The following is a 21,596-nucleotide window of genomic DNA, read 5'->3' as shown; positions in this document are numbered from 1 at the left end:
AAGACGGTCATAAAACAAAGTTGCAGAGAGTTCAAGGAACAATCCTGTCTAAATATGATACATACTAAAGTAGTTAGAAAAATTACCATTCCTATAATATAAAGTCATGTAAATGTATTAACAACTTTCCTTATTCCTTCGTTTCCATAACAAACTAACCAATACAAAACTTTTGTATTATAAATATGTGATTCATATATGGTAAAATACTCAGATTCAACAAATCCATACTTGAAATTATGCAAGCATAACAACGGTGTTTTCAATTCTACTTGAATATCAAAAAGCAAAACCAAAGTATTTGAACCAAATTAACACTAAAATACAACTCTTTACATTGAAATTCAACTCTTTCAAAAAGTAAATCTTTAATTATAAAAAAGGACAACAATATATTTATTATAAATAATTTGTTAATGTCATAGTATCACAAAAGACAGCAGTTTTATGCAATGATTATGTTGAACTCTCCACTTGTGACTGAGGCCTGTCTTTTTTAACATAATGTAGATGTTCGTGTGTCTGTAGCATAGATCTAACAAAAAACACATTGTTGTTTTTATCTCACAGCTGAGAAAGTGGTTGTATTCCTAACAAAGCCAAACCATTTATCATTACTTGGTGAACAGCTTTCAGTAGATATAAACGAGCATACATTGTTGGTAGAAGCTGTGCTCTCCCCTCCTGTAATGAAAGTAATATTCAATGATATTTAAACATTGCACAATATGTTTGAAAACTTTACAGGGTAATTGAAAAAGTCCATATGACGCAGATGCCTAGACATTTCACTGTTTGTCAGTCTACCGATGAACAATGTGACAGTGGGACAAATGGACAGACAGGATCAAATTTGTATGTTCCCCCCTAAGGAGGCATACAAAACTGTAACATATGTTACAATCATTATCAACGTGGAAATAATGACAAGCCAGTCTGATGTCAAGTTAAACTAAATCTTTAACAAGTATTTAAAGCAAAAACAAATGCTTAATTCATCAATTCATACATATGTTAAATTATGCATATAGAGAAAAACAGAAATGCCTGAAGAACACCCAATATTAAATTGCATCAGGTTCAGTTTTATTAAGCCTATTCATAGATGTAAGTGGTAAGTGCAAGTTGCCAGAGACATGCCCTAGCATCATTTTTGTTAATTGCTGGATATATCATACTAAGGCATATTCAATTAAATGTTTGCACTTTTAACTTACTTCTAAATGCCATTAAGGTTACAATACATATTTATACACAACTGACGTCTGAACTATTAAATCAAAATGCATCATAAAGCCATTTGACTTTCACATAGTAAAAGCCATTATTACTTTTTACTTTAATAATATAAACACTTTACATAACCTGCAGAAATAGGATAATTATCCGTCTGAGAATTGAATAAATGTGTGAAGAATTTGAAGATTAATAATAATACATTTTTATTTTAACTGTTAAGAGGAACAATGTGTTTACTTACCCCTAGAACATGATATCTACTATAGTAAGAACTCAAGTTTCTGCTTAGACTGATAAGCATTTGGCATACCTAGAGGTAACAACATTTAACTAGTTAAAGAGTAGAAACAGGGGTGAAAATGCTACAGCAATTATATGTATTAAAACGAAAATAAAATTTAATGTCAAATATTCAACACTTATTTGACACAAGATTCAATTTTGTGTTATTTTCATAGTGATGATTATTTAGGTTTTATTTTGTTGGAAGTAAAAATATTATTAATCTTTATTCTGTAGACTATGTCAATTTATCACCCTAGAGTAGTACATATGAGTTATTGCATTGTGTGATATTAAAGATACACAGATGTATAACACCAATGATAAATTATTAAAATTTTTCAGAAAGTATTATGAGATCAATATAAACATTCTTTCCTACAATAAATTACACATTATACAATATAAATTTGAAACTTTACCTTATGTGTATGTATTTTGGCATATATTGTATCACAGTCATCTAGGTTATCTATTGTCTGCTCCACTAAATCTGGGAACGTGCACACATAATTAAACAGTAAACTCCACTCTGCCTGTAAAATTTGAGAAAAGTACAATATTCATTTCTAAAGGTGAACTAAGAATAAAAAAGTGAACAAGTACTATAATGTAAAAGGAGATCATAAATGTAATAAGAGTATAGGGTTAATGAACCAACAGATTTTAATATGATAAAATTGAATAAACAAAAAATATGTTAAAGTAAAATGGCAACTTTATTTGGTGACAAATATTGTTATTAATCAAACACTATCTTCAGTTTATATATGTAAACTTTTCTGTAAAATTAAGAAATTTCACTTCAATTTCGCATATAATTTAGCATATGTTTTACACAAACAACATGTATTTAGTCAGGAAAATTTAAGAGTAAACAAGAGCTGTCTGTAGGACAGCATGCTCGACTATTCTAAGTGCTTGATAGTAAAAGAGCCTTGATATTGCTAAATGTTTTAAGTTCACAAAAGGGCTAATTTTTTTTTATAAATTCATGTTATAGGCCTTAGAGAGAGTCTAATTATACAGAATTGGCTTGACTATTCGGAAGGTAATGTCACAAGGGTTTTTTATTGAGTATAATAATACTAATTACCTATGAATACATAAATTTGACAGAAAGGGTACAAAGGCTTGTTACTAAGATGTTTTATCAAGTAAATCACTACTTTATTATTATGAATGCATAAAATTGTCCAAAAAAAGGCACAAACCCTTCAGTAGTTATTGAGATAACAGCTTACAAGCATGAATTTCTAAGTTGAAAAAGGGGAGAAAAATCAGCCTAAATGCATGATAGAATTATGGATCTTTGTCAGTGACCTACAATTATGACCCTAAATGCATATGTGAAGTTTTAAATAAATATCTTTAATAGTTATTGAGATATGTAAAACTTGCATGTAAACATTAACCAAGAGACTAAGTAGAAAAGGGGATATGAATCAGCCTTAATGCAAGATAGAGTTATGGAACTTGGTCAGTGACATACAATTATGACCCTCCAATTATGACCCTAAGTGCATGTGTAAAGTTTCAAGTAAATATCTTTGAAGACCGTTAACCTTTAACCAAAATTTCTAAGTTTCAAAGGGGTAAATAATTCTGCAAATATTGCAGACAGAGTTATGCAATTTTTCAAACTGATGTACATTGTTACTATAAATAAGTATTTTAAATTTCAATTGATTATCTCAAGCAATAATTGAGATATTTGACTTTACAAAAAACTTTAACCAAAATTTCTAAGTTCCAAAGGGGCATAATTCTGTCAATATGGTAGGCAGAGTTATCCAACTTGTCAATCTGATGTATATTGTTACTATAAATAAGTATTGTAAGTTTCAATTGAATATCTCAAGCAATAATTGAGATATTTGACTTTACAAAAAACTTTAACCAAAATTTCTAAGTTAAAAAGGGGCATAATTCTGTCAATATTGTAGGCAGAGTAATCCAACTTGTCAATCTGATGTACCTTGTTACTATAAATAAGTATTGTAAGTTTCAATTGAATATCTCAAGTAATAATTGAGATATTTGACTTTACAAAAAACTTTAACCAATGCAGACGCCGACGCGGACGCCGACGCCGGGGCGACTACAATAGCTCTCATATTCTTCGTATAGTCGAGCTAAAAATTGGATATTATATAAAAAATTTATAGCTATAAAATTTTTCCTTTACCTCTTCTCTCAGTACACTAAAGTCAATCTTACTGATTGGTGGCAGAGGTGGATAGGTCTCTGAAAATCAAAATGTCACATTTAATTTTGTCACTGTAGAGTATATAATGGTCTATATAAGTAAGTATATACAAATTTATTTAAGAAATAACATCGGCCTGAGAGGTGTATATCGGCTATTTAACACCGGTTTGGAGTTTTGATGCGTAGGAATTGACCACGATGGCCGTAGGCCTGAGTGGTTAATTTTCTCGCATCGAAACGACAAACCGGTGTTAAATAGCCGATATACACCTCTCAGACCGATGTTATTTCGATTCTAACACGATAAAATAAGGAAAATCACTGATGTTATTTTTCAGGCGGAATTAACTTCCGGTGCCGATTTTCGTATAACGCTGTTCGATTTTCGCACCCTGCTGTTGCGAAGATATAGAAATTATTAAACAAAAGAAATAATAAGGAAAAAAAACGTTATTTTATCAAGTTTTCAACAATAAAAACTTACGTCGTATTGTGTTTACGTCAGTGCTCCATTTATCATTATTGTATGTATGAAATAACGTCAGCTTGTTTATGCATGAGTTGTTTACTTAGGATGACGTCATTACGCTGCTTATACGGATTGGCGCCGTTTTGTCAAAATATTTATTAACTGATATGGATCTAATATGTGGCGTTAGTGTATGTGAGATATTATTTCGGTATTTATGAAAAGAAAGCATTATACGAACTGAAAATATTTATAAATAAAAATGCTTTTTATTGTTGCTTTAAAATGCTTTGTAAACTATACAATCGAGGGTGAAAACATAACAGCGCATATACAAGTAGTCCCTAACAGGTGTTTATTGGCAGTTTAACACCAGTTTTTTTCCTTCTTTGTCTATAGTGACAAAATCACGTGAGTGTTAGAATATGAAATTTGAATGATTTTGTCCAGACTGAAATAGGGACAAGTCACTTTAAGTAATTCAGTGTGGTATGTTAGTAAACAGTTTTTATTCATCAAAATTAAAAAAGTTTTTAACTTACCACTGTCAACCTCCTCCTGGAAATGTTTAAAGAGTGTAGCCAGCCTAGCACAGTTATACATGACAAATGATCCACTTGACGTAGCCAGACCACTACCTTCCATATCCTCATCCTCAGATAGATCCAGCTTCAACTGTAGAAGGAAGTATAAATACAATGGTCAGAATGCTTTGTTTTATTAATCTTAAAGCAGCATGCCTCCAGATAAATGCTTATTTTCATGAAAATTTGAAAATGTAATTAAAAGTAAAATGTTTTATAGTAACCAAAAGCAATTTACACATTATCAATTGTACTTACAACCCACGATTATTACAAAAAGTGGTCAAAATATGCCAAAATTGTCCTTACTGTGTAAGTAATGCAGTAGAAATATAGTTATACATAATGAAAAATTAACCATTAATCTCTCATAACATGTAAATTATTACTTGAATCTTGAATCTTTCCACATTTCCTAAAATCTATAATACATTTTTCTCAAGTTTGACTTTATTGTAATATTGTGCTCATCTGGAGACATGCTCTTCTAATGTTGCTAGGTTTGTAACAATGATATAGATAATCTTTAGTCCTGTCCTATATACAGGACTAGTTTCACTTTGAATTGGAAACATGGAAAAAACTAAAATTAAGCATTCAATAGTGTAGATTCTGTCATTTGTGTAGAATCACCCGACTTTGTACTTGTAGTAAAGACAAAAAACTATCTCAGCATGCATTCAAAATGTGGATGTTACACCATATAATAACATAGTTACATCGGAGATTTATATAACATGGTTACATTAAATGAAATGTGTTGTGCATTGAACATAATTCCAAAAACTAAAACCATTGTGGCTATTAGAAAGAATATAACTGAAACATCTGAATTAATCTGTGACATTATTAACGTTTTCCCTCATATAAGTGTGTTTCAACAGCTTTTTGCCCCCCCCCCCTTTTTGAGGCCTCAAACAGTGAAAAAATGCCCTATTTAGGCCCCAAACACTGGTTTTCGTTTGAGAAATGTTGTAAAAAAAAGTGACCACTTTTTCGGCGTCGCCCCCCATCCAAATGTTACATCAGGGGGTTGCCAGAAGGGGGATGTGCCCCCTTCTGTTAGGTGGGTTTGAAGGGGGGCGGAGTCCCCCTCATCACCAAGAAAATTTTGGACATGTGACATGCTAAAAATGGCCTCAGGTCAATCTGAGGGTAACTAGTAACCGACGCTGAAAAGCCTTTTACTCTATCTCAATTCATTGAGAAGTTGCAGCACTTTGAAATCAGTTTTGATGGAAAAAAACAATGCAAAATAGTGATTTTTGGCAATTTTGAGACGTCCCCCCGTTGCCATGGTAACAGGAAATTTACGGTTGAGCATGCTGTTACAGAGGCTATGGTGTAGTCAAAATTTGTGCCAAGTTTCATCAGTATTGAAGCATTTTTCATAGTTTCATAGCAGTTTGAACTTGTTACAGGAGGCTTTTCAATGAAAACAGCCATTTTTCGCAATATGCTCATGGGGTCAAAGGTTAAGGTGAGTAAATTTTTACCTAGATGGATAGGTGTAAAAGAAATGTCCTGCTAATGAAAATAAAATTGAATCAATGTTTAATTGGTTAATTATCTTAAATCAGTCTCCAAATATAATTTATTTCATTACAAACTTACAGTATTTCTGGACACACAAGATAGCATCTCAAACTTGATACAAGCTGCAGTGAGGGCCTCCAAAGTGGCAGCCCAACCCTCACCTGAAATAAGTAAAAATATAGGACATTCATGACAATTTAGTTTAATATACAGACCTTATTTAGTTACATTCTGTAGGAAACTATTAGTTTATAGACACTTTATAATCCATTTCTGGAAGTTTCTTGCACAAGGGTACAACAGACTGCCCATGACAGGGTTTGATCCAACATAGACAGCAATGTTTTTTTAGTTTTTTAGTTGAAAGGGATGACCACTTTACCATGCCAATTTACTAAGATTTATTACATGTATTATGTATCTGAAATTTCTTAACAATCATATAGCTCACTTCTAAAACTTTTAATTTAAACATTTCTTATATTTACCTTACAGTCAATTTGTAGAATTACTATCAATTTGCAGACTTGGGTAAATATAAAAATCTGGAAATTCATTTCTTAAAATTCAAAGGAAAGTCAAATAAAGTATTATTTATAATAGAGTAATGGCACTAATTTAAACTTATTGTAAAGTTTGTGAGCAGTAAAAACAACTTAGTTACCATGGACAGCCTCCCCATATTTCATGATAGCAGCTTGCCTTAACTGTGCATATCTCAACCTGTAACAAAATAACATGTAACATTTGACTACAACATGGTAGTAAAATCTCTGTAATAAACAAAATAAAAAACTTGGAATGTTACCACATCCACATTCCACTGCATTGTCAAATTATTTACAGAGTATGACTGTAGGACAGTGTGACAGACAGAGAAGGGCAAATCTATATGCTTACCCCTTTGTGCTTTACATCACTTTGATCCCCTCTTTGAGAGGGCATGATATAAACTGTATCATTTTTAAACAACTTCTCCATTATCTATTTAAAAGGCCGATACATGTAATATGAATTTATATGTTACTTGTACAAATTCACTTGGTAAAATATTGACAAAGTATAAATAATACTTCCTAACAAACAATTCATTACATAATACATGCAGTTTACATATTTAGAAAACTCCTGATATCATTCATTTGAAATAAACTTAAATACATGTAAGTTTAAACATTTTCTTCTATAATTATAAGATGCAAAATGTTTCATAACCTGTGACATCATGAATTCAAAACAGACAGGAAGAAAGAAAACTTTACAAATTGATACTATTAAAACTTGTTATCAAACACTGATATTATTACATACAGTACAATCTCTGCAAAGTAACACCCTTTGGAAGACTAAGATTTTGGTTGATACAGAGAGGTGTTGCCTTGGAGAGGTTGTGAATTCTTTCATTGAAAAGAAATGATAGTATTGTAATAAAGAGGTAATTGGTCTACAGAGGGTCATTCAGAAGTTACACTGTACTGGGATGGACAATCAGTTTACCGGACAAAAGCTATTACTGCTGAATAGTGCTTTATTTTTTGCTTCAATTAAAAAATCATACAGTCTGAATCGTACACACACTTTCTATTTCAAAGTAAACAAGCAATTATCATAGTATTGCAAGCAATCCATAAGTCCCCTACCGGTTAGAACCCCATCAACATTCTGAAGGGCCATTGGCCATTCACTAATGTTTCAATTTTTCTCTATTTTAAGTAAACTTGTTGGAAAAGTTCTTTAAAAGTGATCACAGGAAACAGTTTTTATGAACAGAAAGACAGACGGACTGAAGGACACTCTAAAGTTAATATTTAAAACATCCCTGTTACCAAAATATAACATTTTAAAAGCAAAATTCTTAAAGAGGAGATAACTCTTGAATTAAAGATGCAATTTCATATAAATTTTCAGCTCTTTTTGACTAATCACAAATATTGTTGTATTTGCCATGTTTTAAGCCTATTTGTTGCCAAGGCAACTGATATTTTTTCAAAATAGGAAGAACAGAAAAGACATGCATAATCTCAAGACTGCTATCTACCCATATGTCAAGTTTCATTAAAATATTTCCAGTACTTTTTGAGTTATCACTGGATTCAGTTTATGTGTAAAATTTGCCATATTTTCAGTCTATGTGTTGCCATAGCAACCAGAATTCTCAACATAGGAAGAAAAGAAAAAGACTTGCATAATCTCAAGACTGCCATCTACCCATAATTATGTCAAGTTTCATAAAAATATTTCCAGTACTTTTTGCTTTATCACTGGATCCAGTTTATGTGTAAAATTTGCCATAATTTCAGCATATTTGTTGCCATAGCAACCAGAATTCTCAACATAGGAAGAAAAGAAAAAGACGTGCATAATCTCAAGACTGCCATCTACCCATATGTCAAGTTTCATAAAAAATTTCCAGTACTTTTTGCTTTATCACTGGATCCAGTTTATGTGTAAAATTTGCCATATTTTCAGCCTATTTGTTGCCATAGCAACCAGAATTTTCAACATAGGAAGAAAAGAAAAAGACGTGCATAATCCCAAGACTGCCATCTACCCATATGTCAAGTTTCATAAATATATTTAAAGTACTTTTTGCGTTATCACTGGATCCAGTTTATGTGTAAAATTTGCCATATTTTCAGCCTATTTGTTGCCATAGCAACCAGAATTTTCAACATAGGAAGAAAAGAAAAAGACGTGCATAATCTCCATACTGCCATCTATCCATATACCAAGTTTCATAAAAATATTTTCAGTACTTTTCAAGTTATCGTGGGATCCAGTTTTGTGGACGGACGGACTGACGGACTGACAGACAGACGGACGGACAGACGGACGGACAGACGGACGGAGGGTAAACCTAAAGTCCCCTCCGGTAAACCGGTAGGGGACTAATAACAACAAAACCACTCTCAGATAAATATTGTTGATTCAGTTCTTTATCTACTAACGTGCCCTTTTGTTTACTAGTTATTTCATGACCTGATCATGCGGAGGAATAATCTGTTCTGCGCAGGCCCGATTATGGAGACCCTTAATGGTTTTTTTTTAGATAGGTTTTACTTTTAATTTTTTTCAAAGTTACCTCAAGAGACAATCGTAACATAATTTAATGATAAAAAGTAATTTTAAATTTAGTCAAAACAGTATCTCGTTGTTGTCTTTTACAAAGAAGTGCAAATTAAAAAACATATAAGGAAACGGGTTATGCCCATTGGAGGAAATTTTACATGAAATGTAAATAAAAAAGATTTTATGGCTTTTGTAACATGCTACATGATGACCAAAAAGAAACTGTATGACAAAGAACAGATTTCCACTTGAATATTAAAATGTTTCATACGTCTAAGGATCATGAAGAATCAATACGTTAATTGAGTCAATAGTGTTAATAGTGCTAATTTCAATTACACCCCATATATTGGCCTCTTCATAACAGGCATGGCTGCCGTGTCTATTTCTAGTGACATACTGGGTTTTTCAAATATCTTAACCTTGTCATTCAATAGTCGTAGTTTCCTTGCTGATTATTTAAATATTAATTTCAATTCACAACACAAATTTTTGAAACACAATGTCCGGTAAATTGAGTTGTTTACACGATTTTTTCCCTCTTATAATGCCCTACTTTCAAGACACATTTCTACGGTCAAATGTTTAACTTCATGTTTGATAAAGGAATGTTTACGTGCAGTAAGAACCCAAAATAAAATGGGTAAAATTCAATTCTTTTTTATTATCTTAAATAAAAGTTACAGATAAAAAACTTCATATTTTGTCCGGTAATATGTAGGATCCCAGTAATTGATTAAAGTGACATTATGGTCAAGTTTTTCGCTGTCAAGTTGAGTTAAATTAATGATATATTTAAAAACACTATCCATTATAATGGTGATTGACCAATATTTGATAATGTAAAATGTTTTTGATACATTACAAAAACTACCTAAATGATTAAAAAAACTGACTCACTCTTTTTATATAGAATTGAGCATTACAGATACATTCTGAATGATATTTATAAAAATTTTCATTGGTCAAAAAATCTCGGCTTTTCATCCACCAGAATGCCCTTTAATTAAGATGTCTTATTCATCTCTTCTCACTGATTTATATACAAACATGAATGAAAAATGTAAAAATCTGCGAAAACAAGAGCTGTCGGTAGGACAGCAACGCTCGACTATTCTTAGTGCTTGATAGTAAAAAAAAATGCTTGATAGAGTTACCTCCTCCTGTTTACAGGTTGATGTCATGATGGTGAACAAGTGTGCAAAGTTTCAAAGCCATATGTCAATGGACTTTGAAAATATTTGAACTATTACAAAAACTTTAACGTAAATTCTAAGTCGAAAAAGGGGCATAATTCTGTCAAAATGCTTGATAGAGTTACCTCCTCCTGTTTCCAGGTTGGGGTCATGATGGTGAACAAGTGTGCAAAGTTTCAAAGCCATATGTCAATGGACTTTGAAAATATTTGAACTATTCCAAAAGATTTAACGTAAATTCTAAGTCGAAAAAGGGGCATAATTCTGTCAAAATGCTTGATAGAGTTACCTCTTCCTGTTTACAGGTTGGGGTCATGATGCTGAATAAGTGTGCAAAGTTTCAAAGCCATATGTCAATGGACTTTGAAAATATTTGAACTATTACAAAAACTTTAACGTAAATTCTAAGTCCAAAAGGGGCATAATTCTGTCAAAATGCTTGATAGAGTTACCTCCTCCTGTTTACAGGTTGGGGTCATGATGCTGAACAAGTGTGCAAAGTTTCAAAGCCATATGTCAATGGACTTTGAAAATATTTGAACTATTACAAAAACTTTAACGTAAATTCTAAGTCGAAAAAGGGGCATAATTCTGTCAAAATGCTTGATAGAGTTACCTCCTCCTGTCTACAGGTTGGGGTCATGATGGTGAACAAGTGTGCAAAGTTTCAAAGCCATATGTCTATGGACTTTGAAAATATTTGAACTATTACAAAAACTTTAACATAAGTGGTTACGCCGACGCCGACGCTCGGGTGACTGCAATAGCTCTACTTATTCTTATCGAATAGTCGAGCTAAAAATGATTTCTTATACTTTGATATTATGATTTCTGCAAGCATATAGAGTTTCTGCTCTAACACTGTAGTGAGTTAAATCCATAATAAATTACAAACCTGAAAAGATCATCAGCTGTATGAATATCACTATCAGAACATGATTGTCTCTTTGTAACCGGTCCATACACAAAATGTTTCTGAAATAAAAAAATAATGGAGAAATTTTACAGACATTTCATTCATAACGATTATAATCATAATGAGAAATGCATATATGAAATGCATATATCAAAACATTATGTATGTTTAGATTATTTGTCTGTTTGTGTTTTTACATAGATTTTAAGACAATTTTTTCAAATACAACTTGATGGTTATGCTGACTGAATGACTGACTGACTGACCGACTTTAAATCCTACATGATTCAGCGGTGAGTGACAAATGAACATAAGACTCAATGTCTGATAATGGTGCCTTTAAGATAATTGAGCCGCGTCATGACAAAACCAACATAATGCGTTTGCGACCAGCATGGATCCAGACCAGCCTGCGCATCTGTGCAGTCTGATCAGGATCCATGCTGTTCGCTATCGGTTTCTCTACTTGTTATAGAGTTTGTAAGCGAACAGCATGGATCCTGATCAGACTGCGCAGATGCGCAGGCTGGTCTGTATCCATGCTGGTCGCAAACCCATTATGTTGGTTTTGTCTTGACACGGCTCATATAAGTTAACTGTTTAGTGATATTGCGCTGTCTGAATGAATGGTACCTGAGTTGTTGATTTTTCATCTATATCAAGTAATTCTCGTAGAATAAGGTGAATCTTTTGACTAGAGAATGCATGACTCTGTCCAGTAACATGGATACACTTCTGGGCTTTCTGCTCCTAAAATGCAATTCAATTAATTTAAAACATTTTATTTGAATGTAAAAAAGAAAATTCATTTACATGTAATTTTAAAGCTAATTTCAGATGCCGACTTTAAATGATTTACAAAATGGCCCAAATTAAATTCAACTAAAATCAAGACAAACCAATGTTTATCAATAGATTAAACATTAAATATTATCCAACTATGTAGGGCTTTATCCATAGATGGTTACTCCAAGTGGGACACCTTTGGCTTTTTTCTTTTTATGGAATTTGAAATGTGTTCATTATTTATTTAATATTTTAGAAACAATTTTTTTAGTTTATTTCATTAAGACTATAATAAAAGCAACTTACCTTTAATGCATCACTGACTAGGACAGAAGTATTCAAGAGTTCAGCTGGTGAATCCAAACTGAAAACTGTAATAAATAAAATTGATACAAAATTTCATTTATCAAATGCCACATCTATAAATGAAATGAAATTGGTAGTTGCAATTTAATAGAAATAGGAAAAGCAATGCAAATTTATCATTATACGAACATCGACTTTATTTTAATGCTTAAGTTGTAGCATTAGGATTATGAACTCTAATGAAATTGTAAATATCATTAAAGTTTGAGTAATATCGTTATAAACTCAAAATCACTTTTGACTCCTTTTGACAAACGTTGCATTACCTATTTATAGTACATTTTGGTCATGCAAGAAGTTGTATTTAACATTGCCATTACTATTTGAAGGAATACCAATATAGTGTTCCCCATACATGCTCATTACAGTCAGTCCTTCAGTGAGTTTTCATTGTAGATAAACATTCTACATGAAATACAGCATCAATCATAAAAATATATTAATAATATTTAATTAATCATAATTAGTATAAATCTCATACCTTCACATACAGATAAATTCTTATCAAAACCTGTTTTTCCAACATTTAGGTTTTTGTCCTTCAAATATTCCCTCATATTAAACTCATAAGCCAGTCTAGGCCCACTATCAGTCTTGGCTGTTTCACTAACCCTCTCAGAATCTCCTTTTTCTATACCAGTTCCTTCTGTTTTCTCTACTTTTTCAATAAATTTATTCATTAAAAATTTAGATATTACAGAATTTTTAGAATCAGTATTTACAGCTCCTTCTAAGATACTACTTGAGTCAGTTCCATACTGCGACAGCACAGGCCTATAATTTTCATATGTATCCTTCCTCACCAGTTGAAAAACGTCATAACTGAAATATAAGGCACAATTGCACAACAAACATTTCAAAACTATTAATGTATGATTAAAATGTGCATGTACTAGACATCTCAAAGGTACAGTTTTCCTGATTTATTGAGTGCTGAAAATGTATTTGGGTAAACTATATGAGTTGTTATTATTTATCACTGACCTATTTGTTTTAATGCTTAAGGACATTGATTCACATGGAATATTCCTTTAAAGTAATACATCTATTATCTATAATTACAGCGCAAGATTAATATTTTAATTTGGCTGTTTAGTGTTGCTGCTATAGCAAAAGGAAAACAAGAAGAACAAGAGCTGTCGGAAGGACAGCAACGCTCGACTATTCTTAGTGCTTGATAGTAAAAAAAAATGCTTGATAGAGTTACCTCCTCCTGTTTACAGGTTGGGGTCATGATGGTGAACAAGTGTGCAAAGTTTCAAAGCCATATGTCAATGGACTTTGAAAATATTTGAACTATTACAAAAACTTTAACGTAAATTCTAAGTCGAAAAAGGGGCATAATTCTGTCAAAATGCTTGATAGAGTTACCTCCTCTTGTCTACAGGTTGGGGTCATGATGGTGAACATGTGTGAAAAGTTTCAAACCATATGTCAATGGACTTTGAAAATATTTGAACTATTACAAAAACTTTAACGTAAATTCTAAGTAAAAAAAGGGGCATAATTCTGTCAAAATGCTTGATAGAGTTACCTCCTCCTGTCTACAGGTTGGGGTCATGATGGTGAACAAGTGTGCAAAGTTTCAAAGCCTTATGTCAATGGACTTTGAAAATATTTGAACTATTACAAAAACTTTAACGTAAATTCTAAGTTGAAAAAGGGGCATAATTCTGTCAAAATACTTGATAGTTACCTCCTCCTGTCTACAGGTTAAGGTCATGATGGTGAACAAGTGTGCAAAGTTTCAAAGCCATATGTCAATGGACTTTAAAAATATTTGAACTATTACAAAAACTTTAACATAAGTGGTTACGCCGACGCTCGGGTGACTACAATAGCTCTACTTATTCTTATCGAATAATCGAGCTAAAAAAATTGTAATATCATGATTATGTAAAAAATGATAACAATCAGCCAATTAAAGAAACAATATATCTACAAAAAAAACTCTTTTGTTCTGGACAGGCGTACTTCTTCAAGTCAACGACCAAGTAGAATGAATTTATTAGATACAATCCTATGGTCAAGTCAGAATATCTGAGGGAAACAAGTATGTCTTCAATTAGCCACAGTGTATAAACTGTGTACTTCCTGTTTTAGCACGAAAAGTTTGAGTAAAAATATGTAGGCTTTCAAGCCCCAAGAAAGGTATAGTGATTTGAAGTAGAAGACTGGGCAGATGCTTGTAATTGCAAGACATTGAATTTGTATAAGCTAGAAAGACAAGGTTATAAACTGTGATAGCAGTAAATAAAAGGAAACAACAAAACAAAATAAAGACAAAACATGACATACCATTGACTTTGTAGAAGCTGAACCATGTGATCCTGTACCATTAATGACCTTAGTGAATCCAGTGAAATATCATCTTTGTTCAATAATGTTTTGTTGTTTAAAAGACACTCATTGCAAAGGAGGATAGTTTCATTTCTCTTTTCATCTTTCAAGCCATATCTCTCCTTTTGGATCATAACACTCTGTATTGCTTCTTTAAAGATGATAGTTCTGTCTAAATAAACTGTTATACTGTTGAACTCATCCCCTGATACCTTTTTGACAGGTTGTCCTGATTCTAACAATGATTTAAATATTTTGTCTCTCAATTTCTGAAGAACCTTTATGGAAAAAGAGGACAAAAATGTAAAAAAAACCTTAATTTATCATTAAACAAAAATTGAAGAAAAAAATTCTGTTTTAATAATGACAGCACCATTACTATAATTTTACACATTATTAATACATTTTTTTAAAAACACAACTACTTGTGTAACATGAAGATTTGAATTTTCCTTTTGATTTTATTAATCCCAAAATTAGATTTTAAGCGAATTTATGTAATCTGAAAGGTGGATGCAATTAAGATTTCATATAAAACTTGAAATGTAAAAATAGTGTTTGGTAGTGTTGAGTGAATTGTGCCTACTGTCATATTAAACATGGTCGAATTAGAACTATAACTTCGTTCAAAGAACTCACTTTGAGGCTTTGCCTTATTCATATTATTTGAGATAAGTATTACTCTAATTGCTTACAGACAATGGATATTATTATACAACTAGGTCTATATATACTTTGTCAAAATATATTGACATGCCAAAGCTAGATTCTGAGAGGTTTTTTTTCTGGGTCCAGGGGTGCGGAATAACTATGCCCGACTCAAGACGTTTTGTTGGCGGACAAGTAGATTTTCACGTAGTGGTTGTCCGAGGACAAGTGAAATTTCTGAGTCAGAATAAAAGCAAAATGCAAAATTCTAACTGTACTTGGTCATGAATGTTAAATTTTTCCCGCTGTTGTTTATTCCTTGTAAATTTTGTCTGTACACCGTCTTAAACAGCACAAAAAAGTCAATACTATACGATGCTATTTCACCCCGTATGTGGCTTCTATTGGAAAACAAGCTTGGCGATTGTTTATATTGAGGCAACCGACCGGTGCCTTAGTAAATAATGCTCAGCATCATTTTTTCGTTGTTGCATTGTGAACTGGTTTGATATAAAAAGGACAAATTTTTTGTTAGGTCTGAAAAGAATCTGAAGAAGCGTAAATCAAAAGTGCAGACAGACAAAGAATATGACCACGTACGCATTTGTGTGTTTAACAATAGCTTTTTTTAGACTGTTTTTACTTGGCTACAAAAAGACCATAATTTGGACAAACTTTATAGCGAGCTCGACGAGCTGGCCTGAAGGGCCTGCTCGCAAAGCGAGCTTTACGGTATTGCGAGTACCTGCTAAGTGATGGTTTTGAAAACTTTCGTCCAAAGTACCGAATTGACACATCACAACTTTTCGAATTACAAGATAACAATAAAAGCCGATGTACTCAGATTGAAAACGGAAGCGTAGACTGGTGTCCTGCGCACTTATAAAGGAACCATAATAGAAAGGAGGAACCATAATAGAAAGGAGGAACCATAATAAACGGAAGCAGTGTATAAAATACCAAATGACAATTTTAAAACGGAAAATGTGAAATAAAAATGAACAATTATTTAAAACTATTTTATGGTAAAAGAAAAAGAAAATCGAGCTCGCTTTGAGGCTTTGCCTTTTTCATATTATTGTCATGTTTGCAGAATGTAAATCTCGCAAACCGCGGATAAGACCTCGAGAAATCATGATTAAGAAAGGACACTCTTACATCACAACCACATGTTTTCCTATCGTGTCATGTGTGTCGAAATACGAATTTTAGCAAAACCCCAATAACATGGACCCATTGTTTAAATAAAGTCATTGTAATAAACTTTTTCTACTGTTTAGTTTGGCAAGTGAACTTTTGCTGCGAACTGCAAGTAGAAATTTTAGTCCAAATTGTCTGTGGGCAAAATCCAAAATTCCACACCCCTTGGGTCAGAATACCGCTTCTACAAAATAGCACAATATCATAGCACAATATCTCATCAACTACATGTACAATTACTTGGACTAATAAATACTTGGTTTTGCATTTAGTGTACTGTCACGAAAACTAATGACACAAGTACTTTACCTCGTTTTGTATTTTGTCATGACATCCTGACGGAATGACAATATCTCCACTAGAAAAACGATCAGATTTACGAACAACAGCTATCTTCTTTACATGAATACCTTCTTCGCTGAAGGATTCTCTCGCCGTTTTCTCAAGTACTGCCAACAAATTGATGGACGCAGCCATCTTTGTTAGGGTAATAACGACAGTAATTTCTGTATAATTACGTCTTTTCCGTACTGAGTATATTTCAAAAAAAAATTTTCTTTGACTTTTTTATTATTTAAAAAGAATGTGTTGAGTGCTGTAGATCTACTGTAAACTAGATAAGTCTTTTCTATTTTTGAAAAAAAAGTTTTAATAAAAAGCACAGAGCTTTGTTACGAGTTTCCTCTAATAGTAAACTATAAACAGGACTGGAGGATATCCGGATACCAGCATGATCATAATATTATAATGTAACTTAGGACATTTAGTATACCTTTGTTTTCATTAGCTTACACTTATGAAAATTTTCTTATTTTGTATCATAATGATCAGGGATCGATAGTTAAGGACGTACAATGTCACTCATATTCCATGCAATATTTCAATATCAAATGTTAATTATTCTCAATACTGTATTTTTCATATTGACAAAATGACTCATCATTGAGTTTTATTATATATCAATATAATATACTAGCTATGAATTTGGAAACAAATATCACGGATTTATATTGTAATATAAATCCGTGCAAATATCAAGAATGAAGTACGCTTAAAGGTATCTTTCTTATTGCACTAAATTAAATGGTTGCTTTTGTAATACTGTACGTAAATTCTGTGACAAAAGTTATCTTTTGTCCCAGGTAAATCGAAACAATTCACAAACACGTACTAGATCAGACAGAGAGGAGAAGCCGAATATGTTTTACTAGACAGAAGTGATAACATTTGTTGAAATAGCCTTTAGTGAAACGTTAAATCAGTGACTTTGTGAAAGCATCTAAAACGTTTTGCTTGTTAATATTTATAATATGTTTTAATGTCATTAAAAGATAATTGGTAATCTTAAAAACAGTTTAATGAATTCATTTTCCAATTAAATTTGAAACACACTAAATAACTTATATTGTGCTTATTTTTGTAAAAAAAAACAAAAAAACAAGGGGAATATTGTATACATATGTTTAATTTTGAATGTACATGTACAGGTACTAATTAATTCTGTAATGCGCATGTCCATTATATTCCCGCCATTTATATACCTAGGAGCTCAGATTACTGTTTTGTTACATGGCCTGCGATTGGATGAAAAAAAAATGAAAAAAGTGCACGGAAAAACATAAGATTCAATGGGACATTCAGGTGATTAGATGAAAATGTAATGTTTACATTTGAAAATTATTTTTGAAACTAACACTATATTGTTTTCTTAAGAAAATGAATTGTTTCATAAGTGTCTAGGATAATTTCTCAATTTTAAAACAAGTGTTTGTCAGTCCTGTGATCAGCAGAAAATTTCAGTGAAAAGGTGGATAATCATCCTTGGGGACATTTTGCGAAAAATTTGGCCGGACAACCCTATATAAAAGATCAGTTTAATGTGTCAGGCATGTCATTCTTCTAGAAGAATCGCATTTTAATCATGAATACTCAATTTTAAGATTGGTTTATTATTACTGGTCATTTCTTATATTGTAAGTCTATGGGAAAATTAATACAATAGTCCTGGGACAGAAAGATACACTAGTCTTATCTTCCGCCCCAGAGTAGTCTGACCTAATACATTGAGATAGAACTAGCAACACGTATCTATATACACGTGTATAAACAGTGTATTAAAAGTGCACGGTCTGTGTACATATTAATAAATAGACCCATAATACAACACATATAGGTGTATGTATATGTGAGAAAACGTAGGTTTATAGACCCTATTAACAAATTGTCTCAGTTTCGGTACATACATTGTACATACATACATTGTACATACTCATAAAAGAAATGTTATTTTGTTTACATTTAGTTTCATTATCTAAACATCGTCAACATTATATGTATTGTAAATGGAAACATAAATGAATACGAAGCGTTTCATGATATTTCATTAGCAGCCGCAGTGCGAGTTCTTACACGAGGTGTTTTCTTTTTTAGAATTACATCTGTTACTAAATATCCAGACAAAGTCACTAAACAATCGTATCCTTTAGTAAACATATATTTGCACAACTGGCGTACACCGCCTTGCCATTTGTCATACTCTACCGACAACATATCTATCTTGACCTTTTGCCAGGGAATAGTTCCTAGAACGCCTTTTTCGTCTCCCTCCACGTCTAAGCTAAAATAATCAACTGAAGTCTGATTCAATGCAAGAAGTATAGAGTACAAAGGAAAACACTGAACTAATTTTTGTTGTTTCTTCTGTTTACGTTTTTTCGACGACTTTTGTGAAAGAACCTTTGCTTGCAATGATGTACCTGTAAGCACTTTCTGTAATTTAAAAAATATTGAATAGATTACGTTCATGACATTACCATTAATCACTAAGATATGATAAGACCTGACCATGAGGTCATAATACTTTTTTGAGCTTTGTACCAAATTTCAGGACTGTCGTTGGTCAATTTGCATTTTGTGCTTGTTTCTGACCAATGAAATACCTGAGCATACAAAATTTATTCAAAACCTAAGGCAAAAGCATTTCGGAGATTGAACAAAATTGTAAAACCTACATTTGTATAAAAAGCAATTGTTTTTATCTTCAACAAAATTCAATGATTGAATACTTATAATAAGAACATTAATTAAACAGATACACATGTGCATTAATATCAAATGTTACAAACAATTAGAAAATTAACTGAAATTCCATTCCGAAAGCTGCACTGCTCATGAACGAGAAAAAAATCAAATCATCCTTTTTGGATACCTTTGTTGGGTACGGTTCTGTGCTAAGACAAGCGTTTATCGCATATGCATTTCTATTCTTCTTAATTAGCTTTTTGAATACATCAGGATTTGGCTCCACGAGAACTCCATTCCAGTTCCTCATGCGCTCAAACAACAACGTGTTCGACAAAATCTCTCCATCATAAGCACCACTTTCAACGTAAAAACCATTCTCCTGAAAGAAAACAATATCAAGTATATGTGTTAAATACAGCTTATTTCATGTTCATTTAAATGAAGGAAAATAAATTCTTATGTGCACAAAAATATAAATACAATGTAAATATCTCAAGAAGTCAGTTTCGAGAAATATTGCTTTGTCTAAAAGTATTATTTACTGTGCAATATCATTTCGACATATTAAAAGTATGAGTTTAGTTTGTAAATTTATGACAGTTTCATAGGAAAAAAAAGTTTTCAGTTCTTAAAATAACTTGAATGCCTCACACAACAAAATTTTTCGAACGGCTATTGTCTAACGCAAAATAAGTAGCTTCATGATTAAAAACTGTTCAAGGTCAATAATCGTGTCATAGCTACAAGATAATAAATCATTAATTCATAAACTATGTAATGCATATTTAACTTGGTTGATAAACCACCTGCTGGTAAGCAAACAATTTAAATGATAGAGATTAATATTTCAGATAATTTGAGATAAAAACAGTGATCGCCACGAGTATGAACGTACAATAAAACAGCAATTTAGCAAAGGTACCTTGTATTTCAGCATGTTGTCTATTATAGGTGCTTGACCTCTTGAATTATCCAAGGAATCAGGGTGATCCAGAGAATACGGTTTGTTGGACGGCGCTACGAGATAATAGTCTCGTATAAGCTCTATCAAGCGACTGTCGTCTGCACCGACTTTCCTTTTATTTAGCTTAGTCATTTCTGCTTTCACATCAAAAAATTTGCTTGCATTATATGTGTCTGATTTTGAATCCGGTAATTCCTTTCGCTTGTCATCTTTAAGAACATTGCATGGAGCTTTTTGTCCTCCATAACCCCAAGAATCTTCATTCCAAAATTCAACCTTTTTATTAATGTGTTTAACCACATCTATTACTCCAACACATATTATCACAAAGATAACAATAAACAATAATACCTTTTTCAAAGATAACTTAGGCATAACAAGAAAAAATTATTAATATTGCAACTGATAATGTGTAAATTTAAAATTGTGTGACTTATTTTCACATTTAGAAAGATATGCGTATGTAATCATATCAATAAATAGGCCTTTCATTATCTATATTGTCAGTTTAGTCGTCCTTGTAATATCTGGATTTATTTAACATTATACTCGTTGTACCATTTGATTTATCATTGATCTGTAACGAAACTGTAAAATAGAAACAGTTTTCTCCATGATTCCTAATTAAATGGAATATTTGTAATTTGAATTTGAAATGTATATGTAATAAACATAACCAAAATATCCTGATAGCTAAAGGAAATCTTTAAAGTTGTTATATCATGTGGAATATTAAAGTATCTAATTGATACAACCGATAACTTAT

General features: G+C 32.0%; 2 protein-coding genes across 2 annotated transcripts; both read right to left on the bottom strand.

Moving 5' to 3' along the window:
• Positions 1–220: 220 nt before the first annotated feature.
• On the bottom strand, positions 221–17,343 carry LOC132720294 (DALR anticodon-binding domain-containing protein 3-like). The gene is made up of 13 exons (XM_060704410.1): positions 17,152–17,343; positions 14,953–15,272; positions 13,136–13,476; positions 12,595–12,659; positions 12,136–12,252; positions 11,482–11,561; positions 6,986–7,044; positions 6,400–6,482; positions 4,744–4,876; positions 3,710–3,768; positions 1,944–2,057; positions 1,481–1,549; positions 221–684 (listed from the first exon to the last, which is right to left on the bottom strand). The coding sequence occupies exons 1-13, from the start codon at positions 17,317–17,319 to the stop codon at positions 565–567; spliced, it is 1,728 nt and encodes a 575-aa protein (XP_060560393.1). The 5' UTR covers positions 17,320–17,343; the 3' UTR covers positions 221–564.
• Positions 17,344–19,104: 1,761 nt separating this feature from the next.
• Positions 19,105–21,160, bottom strand: LOC132720293 (protein Star-like; the record flags this gene model as incomplete). The annotated part of the gene is given in 3 exon segments (XM_060704408.1): positions 19,105–19,611; positions 20,051–20,245; positions 20,789–21,160. Coding segments are annotated over 3 exon segments (768 nt in total). The 3' UTR covers positions 19,105–19,212.
• Positions 21,161–21,596: the final 436 nt, after the last annotated feature.

The sequence above is a fragment of the Ruditapes philippinarum genome, unplaced genomic scaffold, assembly GCF_026571515.1.
Source record: "Ruditapes philippinarum isolate M1 unplaced genomic scaffold, ASM2657151v2 ctg9557_1_1_1_1, whole genome shotgun sequence".
NCBI classification, from domain to species: domain Eukaryota; kingdom Metazoa; phylum Mollusca; class Bivalvia; order Venerida; family Veneridae; genus Ruditapes; species Ruditapes philippinarum.
This window is presented reverse-complemented; position numbering and strand designations above follow the sequence as displayed.

Coding starts and splice junctions, on each gene's coding strand:
- LOC132720294 (XM_060704410.1), bottom strand. CDS start 17,319: ATGGCTGCGTCCATCAATTTGTTGGCAGTACTTGAGAAAACGGCGAGA. Junction 15,273..17,151: donor ATGACAAAATACAAAACGAG/GTAAAGTACTTG, acceptor TTTTCCATAAAG/GTTCTTCAGAAATTGAGAGA. Junction 685..1,480: donor GTAGATATCATGTTCTAGGG/GTAAGTAAACAC, acceptor CTTTCATTACAG/GAGGGGAGAGCACAGCTTCT.